This window comes from Zeus faber (assembly GCF_960531495.2).
Source record: "Zeus faber genome assembly, chromosome: 9".
NCBI lineage: Eukaryota > Metazoa > Chordata > Actinopteri > Zeiformes > Zeidae > Zeus > Zeus faber.
The window spans coordinates 16,571,600-16,586,599 of record NC_137197.1 but is presented as its reverse complement, the minus strand read 5'-3'; the positions used below and the strand labels follow the sequence as shown (position 1 = coordinate 16,586,599).

At 46.5% G+C, this 15,000-nt stretch overlaps 1 protein-coding gene across 2 annotated transcripts in view; it reads left to right on the top strand.

The window, feature by feature from the left end:
- rsrc1 (arginine/serine-rich coiled-coil 1) overlaps positions 1-15,000 on the top strand; it is a 128,440-nt gene that overhangs the window by 93,964 nt on the left and 19,476 nt on the right. For both annotated transcript variants that reach the window (XM_080007219.1, XM_080007220.1), the window contains exon 7: positions 9,145-9,216. In XM_080007219.1, coding sequence (XP_079863345.1) covers positions 9,145-9,216 — 72 coding nt within the window. The remainder of the gene's footprint in view (positions 1-9,144; positions 9,217-15,000) is intronic.

Here is a 15,000-nt window from a genome sequence, read left to right as displayed (position 1 = left end):
CCATCCGCCTCAAGGTTCAACGTGTTGTTCATTCTGGGATGTTTTTTCTGCTCACCACACTTGTACAGAGACGTTGTCTGAGTAACCGTAGTCTTTCCGTCAGCTCGACCCGGTCTGGCCCTTCTCCGTTGACCGCTCTCACAGCAGAACTGCCGCTCACTGGATGTTTTTTGTTTTTTCGCACCATTCTGAGGCAACTCTAGAGACGGTTGTGCGTGAAAATCCCAGGACATCAGCAGTTACTCAAAGCATCCCGTTCGGCACCAACATTCATGCCACAGTTGAAAACACTGAGGTCGCATTTTTTCCCCATTCTGATGGTTGATGTGAACATTAATTGAAGCTGCTGACCCATATCTGCATGATGTTATGCATTGCACTGCTGCCACACAATTGGATGATTAGATAACTGCATGAATAAGTAGGTGTACAGGTGTTCCTAATAAAGTGCTCAGTGAGTGTACTTTATATAACAGTAGTATATCACTAACCTGTTGAAAAGGTAAGACCTCAGAGCATGGGACGCTGGGATAGATGAAAGACGGGGGGAGAGGATGTAGTCGGGAGTGAAACAGATGATGTGGACGAGGGGAGTATGAGAGAAGGAGATACAGAAAAGGGGGAGGACAGAGAACGGGGAGAGGCGGTTGGGGAAAAGAACAGAGGAGGAATGGAAATACATGGAGATAAAAAGTAAACGTTAGGAGAGAGAGAGTGGAACGCGAACACATGGAATGATGGGGGTTGAAGGTGAGGTGTCGTTCAGAGGCCCCGGCCTGCTTAATATTTCACTGCTTGATCCCTGCATTATAGATTTGATCTGATCGCCCTCTCAAGACCTCCACTATACACTAACCTATTCATTTCACTGAAGTTCTCATGACAGACCTCAAGTCTTTACCTATGGGGCATTTTTTGGCAGAAACCGCTTGATGCGACCTACACATGACAGAAAACACAAGCTCAAGTGGAGTGTTCAACACAAAGTAGGGCTCTGGCAGAGCGTTAAAGAATGAAATGTATCCTATTCATAAATTTTTCACTCATATTGAACATGACCAACGTCTCGCTGTTTGTTGGAAGTGGTCTCTAAAGGCAGCATTAAATGGGCCAAATTTCAATGTATTGCAGATTTGAACTGGGGCATTGTGAATCGGCATTAATGTGTAGCATCGCCGCCAGGTTGAACACTTGCGCTCTCTCTAATGCCTACTGATCATGTGTAAGAGCCGTTCTATAACCTCTGCATGTTTATGTTTGAATATATAGTCATTATCAGGCATAGAGGTTCAACTCCTTGTGTGCGTGCGTGCGTGCGTGCGTGAAAGGTGTGCACATACTTTCTCCCCGTGGCGGTGTGTGATCCTCTGAGTATCATTGCTCTCTGAACTCCTTGACTGCTGGAGGCCTCTGCCCCTTCCCACCTATCCCCACAATTCCCCATCTGGACCAGAGTCAAGGGCCAGCATCTCCCAGTGGACAGGTGCGGGCGGGGAGTCCTGTTGTGTCAGCCTCCCTCCCTCGTTCTAGAGGTCATGTGTCGTAGCTTGAGCCACCCACTTAAAATGGTTATTTTCTTGGCCAACATGAAGCCCATTTGAACCTCGGGTCTTATGTGTGAAAAGGCCACAAGGCGACAAATTTGTACCATGTAGAAGGATATTGTGGGGATGAATGCCACAGAGGTTTGAAAGCCTTGTTTGTTATTGTGATTTATTATTCACATAAAATGTTTCAGAGAAAGGCGAACAAGCTTGGAGGTGGCAAACACTATTGTAATTACAGCGTCGTCACTGATGAATGTGGCGAGTGAAAGGGATGGAAGCCAGATTGCAGCCAGTTACAGGTGATACATCATTCACTGTCATCATTAAAGGCTTGTGGAGAGGTCCAAATTGTTAATTATTTTAATCCAAAAAAAATTCCGCATTTAGAAAAACCGAATTGTTTCATCGGAATCAGAATCAGACTCAGAATCAGAAATACTTTAATAATCCCAGGGGGAAATTACTTAAATTACTTTCATTTTGTTTTTGTTTCTATTTCACCCACCTTAAAAGCAAAGATGGTCATATTTTGACTCCATCATCCGCAAATCAGAGATCCTCAGCCAACGGCCAGAATAGACTAAATCCAAGGGGAGCATATTTTGGCTGCAGGCTAAATTCCCCAGCCTGAGATACCGGTGTTTCATGTTTTTCTTTATAAATCTGGAAGTGACAGCAAAAGTCAAATAGTATATAACCGTGAGCCGCCTGCAATGTTAGATACATCATCACGCATTGGACTGACTCCATCCCTTCGTTATCCCCTCACCTCCTTTGTTTGGAGAGATGAAACCTCAGCGTGCGCCATTAAAATTCAACGGCTAGATTGTGAATCATTTGTCCGGAGTAAGCATGTTTTTAAATTTCACTTCGAAAGCTTTATCAAGTTTCTGGGTTCCGCCATCCGAGAGAGACCAGCCAGTAGATACGGTGTTATCAAGTGGAGAACTCGCTTTTGATCCCATGATGATATTTGTCCCTCATATTGTATTTCACCCGCCAGCGCAGCAGTGTGTGAATGACAGCGGGCAACCTACATTGCAGGACGGTACACATAGGTCCAGGTTATTTCTTTCATTATTACCATTTTAATTTCCTTTTTTATTCAGACGATTTTTCAGTGACACAGCCATCTGTCTGTGTGCAGCACAGATTCATTACAAAAGCCTCGGTGATGCCACAGAAGCACAAGCTCCTAATTGGTGCCCCCCCACCTCTTGTCAGAATATCGCTAAGAAGCAGGAGGAAAAAAAAAAAAAATCCGCTTGTCAGACGATTGTGAATGAATAATTGATAGAATTTGTAAGATATCTCCCTCTAATTGTTTAGTTTGTGAATATTTCATGGGTGTCGTTAAATCCTCCCAATAAGAGAAGCAGAGGGCAAACTGCGATAAACATCAGTTCGGTTAGGGTCTCGTCCCCGCCGCTCTCAGGATTTCGCTGTTGACGTTGCGTAATTGTAGTCCTCTCAACACGCCCGTGCCGCCCAAACTCAGGAAAAAACCGGGGCCCCGGCCCGTGCCCGTTCCAGAGGACGGTGTTCTTCGACGCATGTACGTAAGGCGTAAGGCGATGCAGATTAGTCATGCATGAAACATGATCTTTTTTCTCGTGTCAGGGTGCTTTTCACTCATTGTTTGCGTCTTAATCATCAATAATGAAAGCACTTCATGTTTTATCTTTCATCTCTGCACAAGCAATTAGGTTGCAGGTGGATCTTCAGATATGCCCCGTGTCAAATTATGCCGAACAGCTACAAGGTGTACATGAACTGGTTCTAATTGGGGTGTACACACACACACACACATACACACACACACACACACATACACACGCACGCACGCACGCACACACACACACACACACACGCACGCACGCACGCACACACACACACACACACACACACACACACACACACACACATAAACACAAAAATATAGTGCCTTTGGAATTTCCTTGTTATCTGTGTACTGTGCCACCTAGTGGTATGGTATTTTTTGCTCCCAAGTAACCCATGATATGTGCTTCGAACCACATGTTTGCGCTTCATCCCAGGCCTTCCCGCTTTATTTCACAATATTAGCCCAACGTGCATCTGCTGTCTTCATCTGTGCAGCAAATTACACATTAATCATAACAGATCAGTGAAATACGAGTTTTGTAAATAAGCCTTTGTTAGGAATCATGACGTGAATTCTACCAGTGTTGGATATGCGTCGTTCAGTAGGCTTCTCTCTTGTCCGTCTGTCTGTCTGCCCAACTCTGGTTCGCCCTGTCTATCTGACTGCCCAGTCTTTTAGTCATTGTGTCTCTCTGTCCGTCCGTCCGTCTGTCTGTCTCTGCTGTCACGTCTGTCGGCGTGTCAGTGTTATTGCTTATCGGGTGGCCCGCCTGTCTGTCTGCCCGTTTTCTCACCCATCTGGCTCATTTTTTTTTTTTTTTTTTTTCTTGCATGGCTTCCCTGCCTATCACGGCTGTTGTCTGTCAGTCAGTGTGACTGCCCGTCTGTCCGTCTCTTTCTCTCACCTGTCTGTCTCGTCCGGCCGAAACTGTCAGTGCTGTTGTTCGTCAGTCAGTCTGCGTGTCTGTCTGTCTGTCTGTCTCTCCTGCCTATCTGGTGTTCGGGGCTGGCCAGACCACGCTGCCGGGCGTCACTGTAAAGTGCTCAGCTGATTGGGAGGGACGTTTTTCCAGTGGTGCATAGCTGCCTCTAATGCTGTGTTTGTCGTCGAACGCGCGGCAAATTTATTACGCCTCCTCTACCGCTGACATTCAGATTCACTTTGATTGTCGGATGTGTGGATGTGACACCCGGCACCGCCTCTGCTCCGACTCCCCTGCAACGCCAGAACATATCAGTATGCAGACCTTTCTGCGTATACGCATTTAAAGGAAAACTCTGGTCTTTTTTTTTTTTTTTACCTAACCTTATTTTTCGACCATCGGGAGTCAATCTGAGTGATTGGCATCAGGATCTGTTAAATTGATCCGGTATTGAGATTTTAACCTCAGCCGACTGCCGCGCACCGGGGCGATCGCACTGACAATGTCGTTGCGATTGCCCTCCCTTGCTCCATTCGGCTGAAGCCAGTCTCTCAATACTGGATCAATTTAAAAGATTCTGGTGCCAATCCCTCGCGTTGACTCCAATGACATCTGGGAAAAATACGATTTCGCTAGAAGGTTTAGCTGGGCTCCTATCTACACGTTGTATGCTGCATGCATTAACACACATACATGCATGCTGACACATACACACATGGACACAGACCAGGTGGAAGACTGTGCATAAGCCAATGTTTAACGTGACCGCTTGTCTTTAGGGTTAGTGCAGTATTGAGCTGAGTGAACACTATGGGCAGACGGCAGCTCCTCTGTTGTTCTCCACCTAATGAACTCCATAATATGATCGCCTCGCTCACTTTGAACACCTACTGTATCTGACCTTAGGCCCAAACTAACAAACTCGAGTGTTGGAGATTTCTCTTTCTCCGTGCCTCTCTCTCTCTCTCTCTTTCTGTCTCTTTCTCTCCACCCCTCGCCTTTCCCAATCCCTCCTTAATAACTCTATAACTCAGCCTGAAGATTTAATTGCTTATCTGTGTGTAAACGTATTAACCCTCTGCTGTATCTGTTTCCCCCTGCTGTCCCGAGGGCCCCGGCGAGCCTCCCCGCGCCCGCCGCGCCATACATCCAATGAATAGTCCCTCTCCGAGTGGTAATAGGGAATCAGCATTGTAGCGTCGAGCGTCAGCGGCGTGTAAGAGATAAATCAGATTGGGGGTCTTGCTTTGCCAGTTTATTGAATCTAAATTGCGTGCGCGCTTGGCCCCTGCCGGTCCTGCGCGGCCCATCCATCTCCTGGCTGATAATGGAGTGGGCCCCATTCCACCTGGTGGGAGCATTATTACATTTCCCCTCTAACGAGACCCAGCTAATCCTGCCAGGGGAGGAGGGAAGGGGGGGGGGGGGTGGGAGAGAGAGAGAGAGACAGAGAGACAGAGAGAGAGAGAGAGAGAGAGAGAGAGAGAGAGAGAGAGAGAGAGAGAGAGAGAGAGAGAGAGAGAGAGAGATTTTAGAATTAGTTTTAGAATTAAAGGAACATGGAAGATTCTGGCTACCTCTTCCTCCCTCTCTCTGCTGCAACTGTGCATGAAACATTGTCTAGTGCCATCAGAGCTACATGGCCCCTCGGGCCCCCCGAGCTGCAATCACACTCCTAATCACGATGTGATTTCACTGCAGCGGCCCAACCCCCCTCCACCTGACACGTTCCTCCAAATCGTCACCTCCGCCCCCCAGCGGCCGACGAGCATACATAGCTGTAAATGAAGTGAAATGCTTCTCGGCTCTCCCACGCCAGGGCCCTTTATGACACGCTTTAATACAAGTCCATCGCGTCGTCCCGTCGTAGAATGAGCCGGGAGCCGCTAACGCCGTGACACTCACACTCCTTCCATAACGCTTCGCGCCCAGCTGACGTCTCCGTCGGCGCCGCCGGAAGTGAATTCCGCAGTGGCGCTCCGTCGATGCAGCGCCCCCTGATGGTTAATGCGTCCGTTAAGAAATGTCCCAACCTTTGACGACGGAATCTCATTTTCAACCGGATGTGATTGGTCGCACGACTAAACTTCCCTGTTTACAGTATATGTTTTATCTGTACTGTATATATTTTAGTATGTTACCAAAGTCTTTAAGTCAATGTAATGTGAAATGATTTCTCTCAATTTTTGGTAGCTGTAAATAACCACCACGACCCGACATTTAATTCAAAATTCACATATAGACAATGAGACATTACCCAACACGAGGTGACAAACAAAACAAGAGCAACGAGTCTCCTCCAGTTTTTTTTTTCTCGGCAGAAGTTTGTGGGTGCCCAGTGCTGTAGACATTACATGCATGTAAGGTGTAATGCGTGGATGTGTGTGTACACGCAGTTTAAACCACAGTCGCGGTGATGTCGCAGCGTATTGCTGCGGGATTTTTCATTTATTTGTTTAGTTTTTTTAGTTTAGTTTTTTTATTCATTTATTGTTCCACGCAGAGCTTCTTATTGATGTAATTAAATCGCATCCCTGGCTCGGCGCTCAGGCCTACTTTCATTGTTTTTGAGGGGGCAGGATCCCCGCGAGGCAGTGCGCTGATGATGGGATGGATAAACAGTTTGATTTGCTGCTATCGCCCCCGGGCACAGTGTACTGGAGAGATGAGAGAGAGAGAGAGAGAGAGAGAGAGAGAGAGAGAGAGAGAGAGAGAGAGAGAGAGAGAGAGAGAGAGAGAGAGAGAGAGAGAGAGAGAGAGGAGGAAGAGAAAGCCTTGCATGGAGATGGATGGGGGGTGGGTGGGTGGGGGGGGGGGGTTCAGAAGGAGACAAGACAGAGCAAAGGGATGAGAGAACCTGTTGGGAAGAGGGGGGAGGAGAGGGGGAAGGATAAACATGCAAACAAAAAAGGTGACAAATCGCTCCTGTTGTTTCTGTGTGTGTGTGTGTGTGTGTGTGTGTGTGTGTGTGTGTGTGTGTGTGTGTGTGTGTGTGTGTGTGTGTGTGTGTGTGTGTGTGTGTGTGTGTGTGTGTGTGTGTGTGTGTGTGTGTGTGTTTATGACAGTCGTCTTCCCCTCTTTCTGTGTGCTTATTTTGTTAGTCCCAATGCGTGTTTTATCTTTTTTGCTCCATTCCAATACGTCGGCCATCTCCATCCGGTCTCTCTCTCTACCCCCCATATCCACCAGGAGACGCATCTAAAACTTTTTTTTTTAAGTTCTAAACCAGTATTAAAGCCATTAAAAAAAAAGAATCTGATTAATTATGAGATTATGAGGATAGTAAATGTCTACTTATGAACTGTCTGGTAGGTATTCAAGTGTGTTGTGCTTTTTACACCTTATATGCACACACACACACACACACACACACACACACACACACACACTCCCCCTCTTCCCAGCTGGGGGAGGTTGGTGGGGGGGTTCAGTCATCCATGTAGAGTTATTGTTGCTAAAGATGCGGAACCTCCAGACTTAACCAGCCGTAACAGCAGTGTGACAGGCTTTTTGTCTACGCCAATTACGGAACAAAACCAGCAGCGCCGTCACAACAAGACCGCCGCAACCTATGGCTTCCTCGACGACACAGACACACACACACACACACACACACACACACTCTCAAAACACCAAAACAAACCCTTGCATGTAGGGATGTACCGATGACACCGTTTTTTTTACTCATTCTTGGCATTTATAATAAAGAGCACACGGATCCATACTGGATTTTGAAGACCTAGTGTTTAATTGTTTTTAGTTAATCAATAAATATAATAATAGTTATAGATTAGTATTTAATTAATATCCCAGGTTTCAAAAATAGATTCCGTAAAATGTAATCTGGAACTCTCGTGTTTTTGTTTTTTTTTGTGTGTGTGCATGTGTCTAGGTGCGGCTTTCCCTTTTGCTTTTGTATGAACTCAATGCAACTACATCAAATTCCATTGATATCTCGATGACGCGTGACCCGAATCCCCAAAAAGCGGGTGTCGTAAGCAACACTGTACATCATGTCGGGATCCTTTCAAGCCGTTGCATTAAAACCAAATTCCAGCTCCCGCTGTCGTGCCCCCGACGCAGACATTCTGCAAGCGCTTCCGCCCCCCCTCTTATCACGTTAACGCTTCCCAAAACGCTGCTTTCTCTCCCTCTCCGTACACCCCTCTACTCCTCCCCCGTCTTTCGCTCTGCCTCTTTTTTTTTTTTTTTTTTTTTTTTTTTTTTCTCGAAAGTTTAAACTCATTAAGTGTAATGATATTGGAGACTCAATTTTACATGGCTCACTCATCAACCGGTGAGACGGCAATAAAGGCGAATGGTTCCGCCGAGGCCTCTAACGCCGCAAAATAAATGATGCGCCGCAACAGAAATGTAATTAATTTAGAGGCAGTATTGATAGTCCTGCCATACACGGCATTATATTTTTTAATGTGGCTTAACATCTTGATTATTCGTAGGGGGGGCGGGGAGGGGGGGGGGTAGGCCGAGGGAGCCGACACAGTGCGGCTTGTGATGAGCGATGCTTAAAACACAGCGACGGGTGTTTACCCCCGTCGCCTCACTTTCTCTTAAGCTTTTCATTATGCTGAGACGATAAACAGCTTCTTCTTTTTGTTTTGTTTTTTCTTCCGGGGGAGAGGCGCACGTCTTGCGCCTTGTGCGCCCGACGTGGGCATTAAGTGAGGGGGGAACGGCCTCCCAACCGGAGGTAGAGGAGGGAGAGCCGGGAGGGTTCGCGCTGAGGAAGATTGAAACGTTCGCCGCTGATGTAATCATTGTGTTGTCGTGACCTGGTCGTAGACGCTGTCGGAGCTGTGTTTGAAAACTGTTTATCGGGAATTAATTTCTCGCAACCCAGCTGCTGGAGCGCATGTTAAGACACATTCTCACGGACGGCGCTGAAGTTTCTGGTCATCCCGAGGCTTTTTCTTTTTCTTTTTTTTTTTCTAGTCTACATCTTACAGTGTCGATGAATAAATGCAACTCTTCATTATTGTGACGGGGCTCAACTCTGAACTCTGCTCTCTGTCGTCCACTGTTGTTTGCAGCCAAGACGGACGAGGTGCTGAAGGCCAAGGTGGCACAGAGGGAAGAGGAGGCCCGCAAGAAGCAGGATGAAGGTGAGCTGGGGCTACGGTGCATATAAGCAAATCCGGAAGTCGCCTGAAAAAAACATTAAATACATTGAAATGACAAGTTGAATAAAATGGTTTTCATTTTATTTCATTTGTGTAAATATTAGTTTTTTCCTCCTTCTGGAAAGTTGGAGAAACTGTAAAACATCCTGTCACATAAGAAGATCGCAGGAAGGTGTTTTATCGAATTTTACCGTGTTTTGTCCTTAATTCAGTAGAATTCACGCCGTTCGTTGTATCTGTGGTCGCTGTGTGAAGAATTTCAATGCTTTCCATTGACTGCCATACGTCTTCCTGTCTTATCTTAAAATATGAAGCAGGTCGAATTGCCTTGTGTAGCTATATAAAAGAAACAATTAGTAAGAGATAAAGCTTACACTCAGCAGCCACAGGGAGGTCTAGTAAAAGTGAGTGTCAGTACGTTGATGTGTGAGGAGCATAATGCAGTCAAATGTCCTGCAGAACCTCTAATTTAACCTTTCATTTCATCTTGGTGAACACGATGGTGCAAGATGGATGGTTGTGAATGTGGATTGTTTGCATGGAGACCTCCGTATATATATTTAACACAGTATGGAATCAGTTTGTTCGCGTTTTCGTCTTTCCGCATTCGTGCGCTCACACTCCGGGAGGCACCCACCCGGGAACGCGTGCGCCCTGGCACTTCAACGCGAGAAGTCTCCTTCATCGTGGCCTCCTACACGTAATGGCTCCGGCGTCCTGGAGGCGCCGGCGACGTTATCAAGTTGTTATTGTGACAGCTAAAATCTACATAAAGATACACTAGATGGGGGGGTGAGAAATGTGCTAAGCAGTGCATGCCGTAAATTCGGTCCTGTCAACCGGGGCACATCAGCTGAACATGTGCACGCACACACACACACACACACATACACACACACACACACACACACACACACACCAACATTTAAATGAAGTCAAGAGTAATTTGCAGTGGATGTGCGAGCAGTATTAAAAGCTCTTAGATGGAATAATAACCCTGGTCCCTGGTCTGACCTTAGGATGATAGAAATGGGAATATCAAATGTACAATTGTCAAGTGAGTGTGTGTAGGTGTGTGTGTTTGCGCGCGCGGCCAATGTGTCGGTGGCGGAATTTGTTTTAGTGCAGGTGTTTTTCTTGGGTTTTTTTTCTCCTATTGCTGTCTCTTTCTCTGCATCTCTCTCTCTCCCTCTCTCTCTCTCGCCCTGTCTCCCCCTCTGACTCTGAGTAATTTAAGTGTTTGGGTCTAGCAGACATGGCGGTGTGACCTTTAAAGTTAGCTGACCTTTCAGCCAAATGAAAGTCCAGCCATCAGAAATTAATTAGCTCTGCAAACCTACTTTGGTCTCCCGGTTCCGGGGGTTGAAATACATTCCCTCTCTCCCACGTTCTCGCATTTTTTCTCTCGCTCGGTCTCCTACTCTTGTTTTCTCCTGCTATGTCTCTCTGTCTTGCTTTTTGCGTCCTCCTTCTAACCTCTTTTTTTTTCCCGTTTCTCCTTTTTCTCTCTCTCTCTCTCTCTCTGTCTCTCTCCTCTGTCCTTTCCAATCCTCCTCCTCCTCCTCCTCCTCCTCCTCCTCATCTTCCCTCTCTCCGCGAGTGTTGCCAAAGTGTTGAATAAGTGCCTTGCCCAGAGGGCTGCGGAGCAGAGCTCACGGTCGAGCGGCGTTCTTAAGCGCGGTACAAGCGCTCGCAATCTTACCTCGTTTTCAGAATCAATTGACTCTCTTCTGCTCCTCTCTTCTCTCAAAGCCAAGCTCGTCCCTCGCTCCTGCGGGTTTAGACTGGGTAGGGCGTTGTGCACGGCGGTTGAGTGCATGGGTATCAGGTGGCGGGGTAGCATGCTGTTCGAGGGGGCATCTTATTCCTGCTCAGACACAAGAAGGGGGATCAGAGACGGGTGATTTGCTGCTCTGTGGAAAAAGGAGGCCACCATTAGACATCCACACAAGCAGCCATTCATATTCACACACACACACACACACACACACACACACAGCCAGTTACATCCTCCCTTGCTCATTTGGAGTAGGTGGGCCGCTGCCGTTCTCTAAACAGCGGGTGAACGCGGGGTCTCTCTGCACCTCCCGCAGGGGACTCCCACAGATCAGAACAACTGGAAAGTTTACACTTGGACTTGCTCAAACAATTGAAACGAGCCAACCTTTAAAAAAAAAAAAAAAAAAAAAAAAAAAAAAGGGAGCAAGGGAAGAAGACGGAGGAGCCGAGATAAGCTCCACAAAGCACCACCTACACTCCTCCACTCACAAATAGATCCACATCCTGGATTGGCAAGAGGAAGGGAAGGGAAAAAAAAAAAACAACAACAACAACGTTTCATTTAGTTTAGCCGTAATCTAAACCCCGGCCGAAAGAAATCTGATTCATGTGAACGCTGTGTGATGGTAAGTGCTATTATTGTTATAGCAAGCTGTGGCGAGCGCACTGCCTGGCCCTGCGAGGAGAGAGAGGCTTCATCAACAGAGAGAGAGAGAGAGAGAGAGAGAGAGACAGAGACAGAGACAGAGAGACAGACATGGAGAGGCAGAGAGGATCAATAACTGGCCCTGTGGTCATCAGTTAACAAAGTATTCTCCACTTGAAAGGAGTGTTTGGCTCTCTGGTTAAGGGCAGCCAGATGATGCTAGTGGTTGAAAGAGAAAACTTGGGATATGAAAGGGTGCGAGAATGAGAGGGGAGGGTGTTTTCTTTGTTAGTTGCATGCCCCGCTCGCGCTCTTACTACTGACGCTGTGTGCGAGCGCAGGAGGCCTCCAGCGAAACATTGTGTGTCCAGTGATAATGAGATGGAGCGACCGCCGGTGGCTGTGTTCCGCTTTCTCTCTATTTACTGTAAAGTCGGTCTGGAGCTTTTCCAGTGACCACATATAAGCCGGATTCACTGTCGGGTCCGTTGGTATGCTGCCGCTTTTTTGTTGTCCGTTTCCTTCCTGCTCCGTAGTCGACGTCAGATAGTTGCAGGGAAAAAGCTATTTAGTATACTCGGGTATGTATACTCGGGATAGGCAATATTGACAAAATATGTTTTTGACCAAATCAATATCGATACTGATTTCAGTTATTTGACGACATATTTTGGGGACGGCCTTTGGTGCTTTCCTCACGATGTGTGTGTGTGTGTGTGTGTGTGTGTGTGTGTGTGTGTGTGTGTGTGTGTGTGTGTGTGTGTGTGTGTGTGTGTGTGTGTGTGTGTGTGTGTGTGTGTGTGTGTGTGTGTGTGTGTGGTTTTATTATTGGGAAAAAACTTCGTTTCAACTTCGAGTAATAATTGACAGGGCAGCCCTTGCTTTCTAGACTGTATGACTAGTGTATGAATCTGATGGAAACGTATTAAGATACTAAGGAGAGAGGGGTCCGAAAAGCTAATAACCCATTACCATGCACACACACCCTAACACTGTCATCAATTACACATTTGCTTTCCACACAGCGAGGTTCACGGTGGAAACCGTAAGAAAAAAATATCCGCCTTGTCGTCAAACGGCGTACGTACGGCCAGACGTTGATTGTGATTGGACATTAGCATCCCGCCTGCAAATGGAGCCTTAACCCGCGCTGCTCCGTCCCCATCACCTCAAACCACCACCAGATTGGGAGATCATATATTTTAATGAGACGTATAATAGCTCTTTAACCCATATCATTAGGGGAATATATACCTAGCGTTTGCTCTTTTGGCAGTGAAACGAAAGAACTGTTTCCCTAATTACGCTGTGTGTAGGACAGGTCACGGGTTGGGTGTGTGTGTGTGTGTGGGGGTGTGTGTGTGTGTGTGTGTGTGGGGGTGTGTGTGTGTGTGTGTGTGTGTGTGTGTGTGTGTGTGTGTGTGTGTGTGTGTGTGTGTGTGTGTGTGTGTGTGTCTGTCTGTGTCTGTCTGTGTGTGTGTGTGTGTGTGTGTGTGTGTGTGTGTGTGTCCAGAATTATATAGCTATTAAATATTGAGCCACGAACGCCATCCCTCCGACAGCCCCCCTTCTCTCTCTCTCTCTCTCTCTCTCCTCCTGCTCCGACCTTGCGTCCATTCACGCCTCATCATCGTTTAACTAGCTCTGTTGTCAATCACCGCTGAAAGAAAAAAACAAAAAGAAAACAGGGAATCTTGTCTGGACTTCTTGTTTCTGGCCACATTCGTTCGACAACGACGACTAAAATTAGATGAAAAGAAAAAATGCCGGAAAGGAAAAATTTGGGAGCTCAGCCAACAGTGGAGAGGCCTCAGCCAAGGACAATCAATATGAGTAAAACATAATTAGGGCTCTGTACTCCTGCAGTGCACTCTTATTTGTTAGAATTAATATTTCTCTTGTAATGTCTGCTCATATGCTGCGCTTAACAATTTGTCTGTGAGCGAAATTTCTCCTCTCTCTCTCTCTCTCTCTCTTTCTCTCTCTCTCTCTCTCTCTCTCTCTCTATCCTTTACAAGTCCTGTTCAAAAAAAGGGTGCAAATGCGATGTCAGTGTGGGCGTAGCCGCCCATAACAAATTAAGCGATCCCTTTTTCTAATTGAAAATAATAACTTGGCCACGGATAACAAGCTCTTTCACAATCTGAAGCCATATCCTCTCTGTTTTTCTTTTTTTGTGGCCTATCTCAACCGTAATAAAAGGCAGGAAATGAGAGGCAAGTGAGAGCGGTGGCTTGGACATTGACGCCTAATGTAATCTGCCTAGAAATCAAATTATTTGACCTGGAAAGCCCAACAATACAAACTCCTGCCGGACTGCTGTTAAATATTTAGCACGTGCCTGTCATGAATACAAATGGCGCGCAAATTAGAATCTACAGGCGCGTGACCCCCATATCACACCTGGGGAGCACCGGGGGGGCTGGCTCTGCTTTAAATGTTTTAATTACTGGGGCCACGGTTTGGCGTGCCTCGCTGCCACGCCGCGCCTCGCTGTGTCGCTGAGGCAGCCGCTTGAAGGACAGGAGGAAAAATTCATCTGCTCGTAAACACGGATTGATCCGGCTCCCATTATACCAACGCGTTAGCTCGCACTTACGTGTAAAACGTTGCCGTTAACATTATTATTAATATTCTTTTCTTTTTGTGAATTATTTTGACTTTTATGTGTTTTTCTTTTCCCCCCTTTTCTTTCTTTTTTTTTTTGTTTGCGCGACGTCTATTCTCCGCCCTCGCTGTGCCGCGTACCTCGGGGCCCGGGGGATGCGCCGTAATGCTATTGTGCGCTCTGCGCCGATGCTTGATCCGTCTCTGTGATTTTTATGTAGTAAAATCTGGTTTGTATCGATTTGATATTGATTGATGGAGTCGGCCTCATCCCCTGTCGTTACTCGGGACGGATGGCCTTATTTGTTGTGTTATTATGTTCAACGCAATCATGCCCGCGACAATCACGGGAATATTGAACTGACACTTAATTGGCTTTATGGGTTTTATTTGTTCCCGGAATTAAAGAAGGAATTCTTTCGAGACAGAATGCTTCGGAGGAAAAGGAAGAAAAAAAAGGGGGGGGGGGGGGACTTGACACTTGTTTTTACCTCATCTCTTTATAACAGCACTAAAGAAATACACAGAAACAAAATATTGTTCACTCCACTTCTCTTAATTTTCGCTTTCTTGCCTAAATGACTGATTTAGAGATGAATTGCGCCACAGAGTCAGTCCAGCCCCCCCTCCAGTTTTTTTTATTTTTATTTTCTTCTTCTCTCTTCCCCATTCATTCAGGTTGGTGGTTCCCTCCACGTTGAAATGATTAGTTATGCCTGGCTTGTAAGCACTGA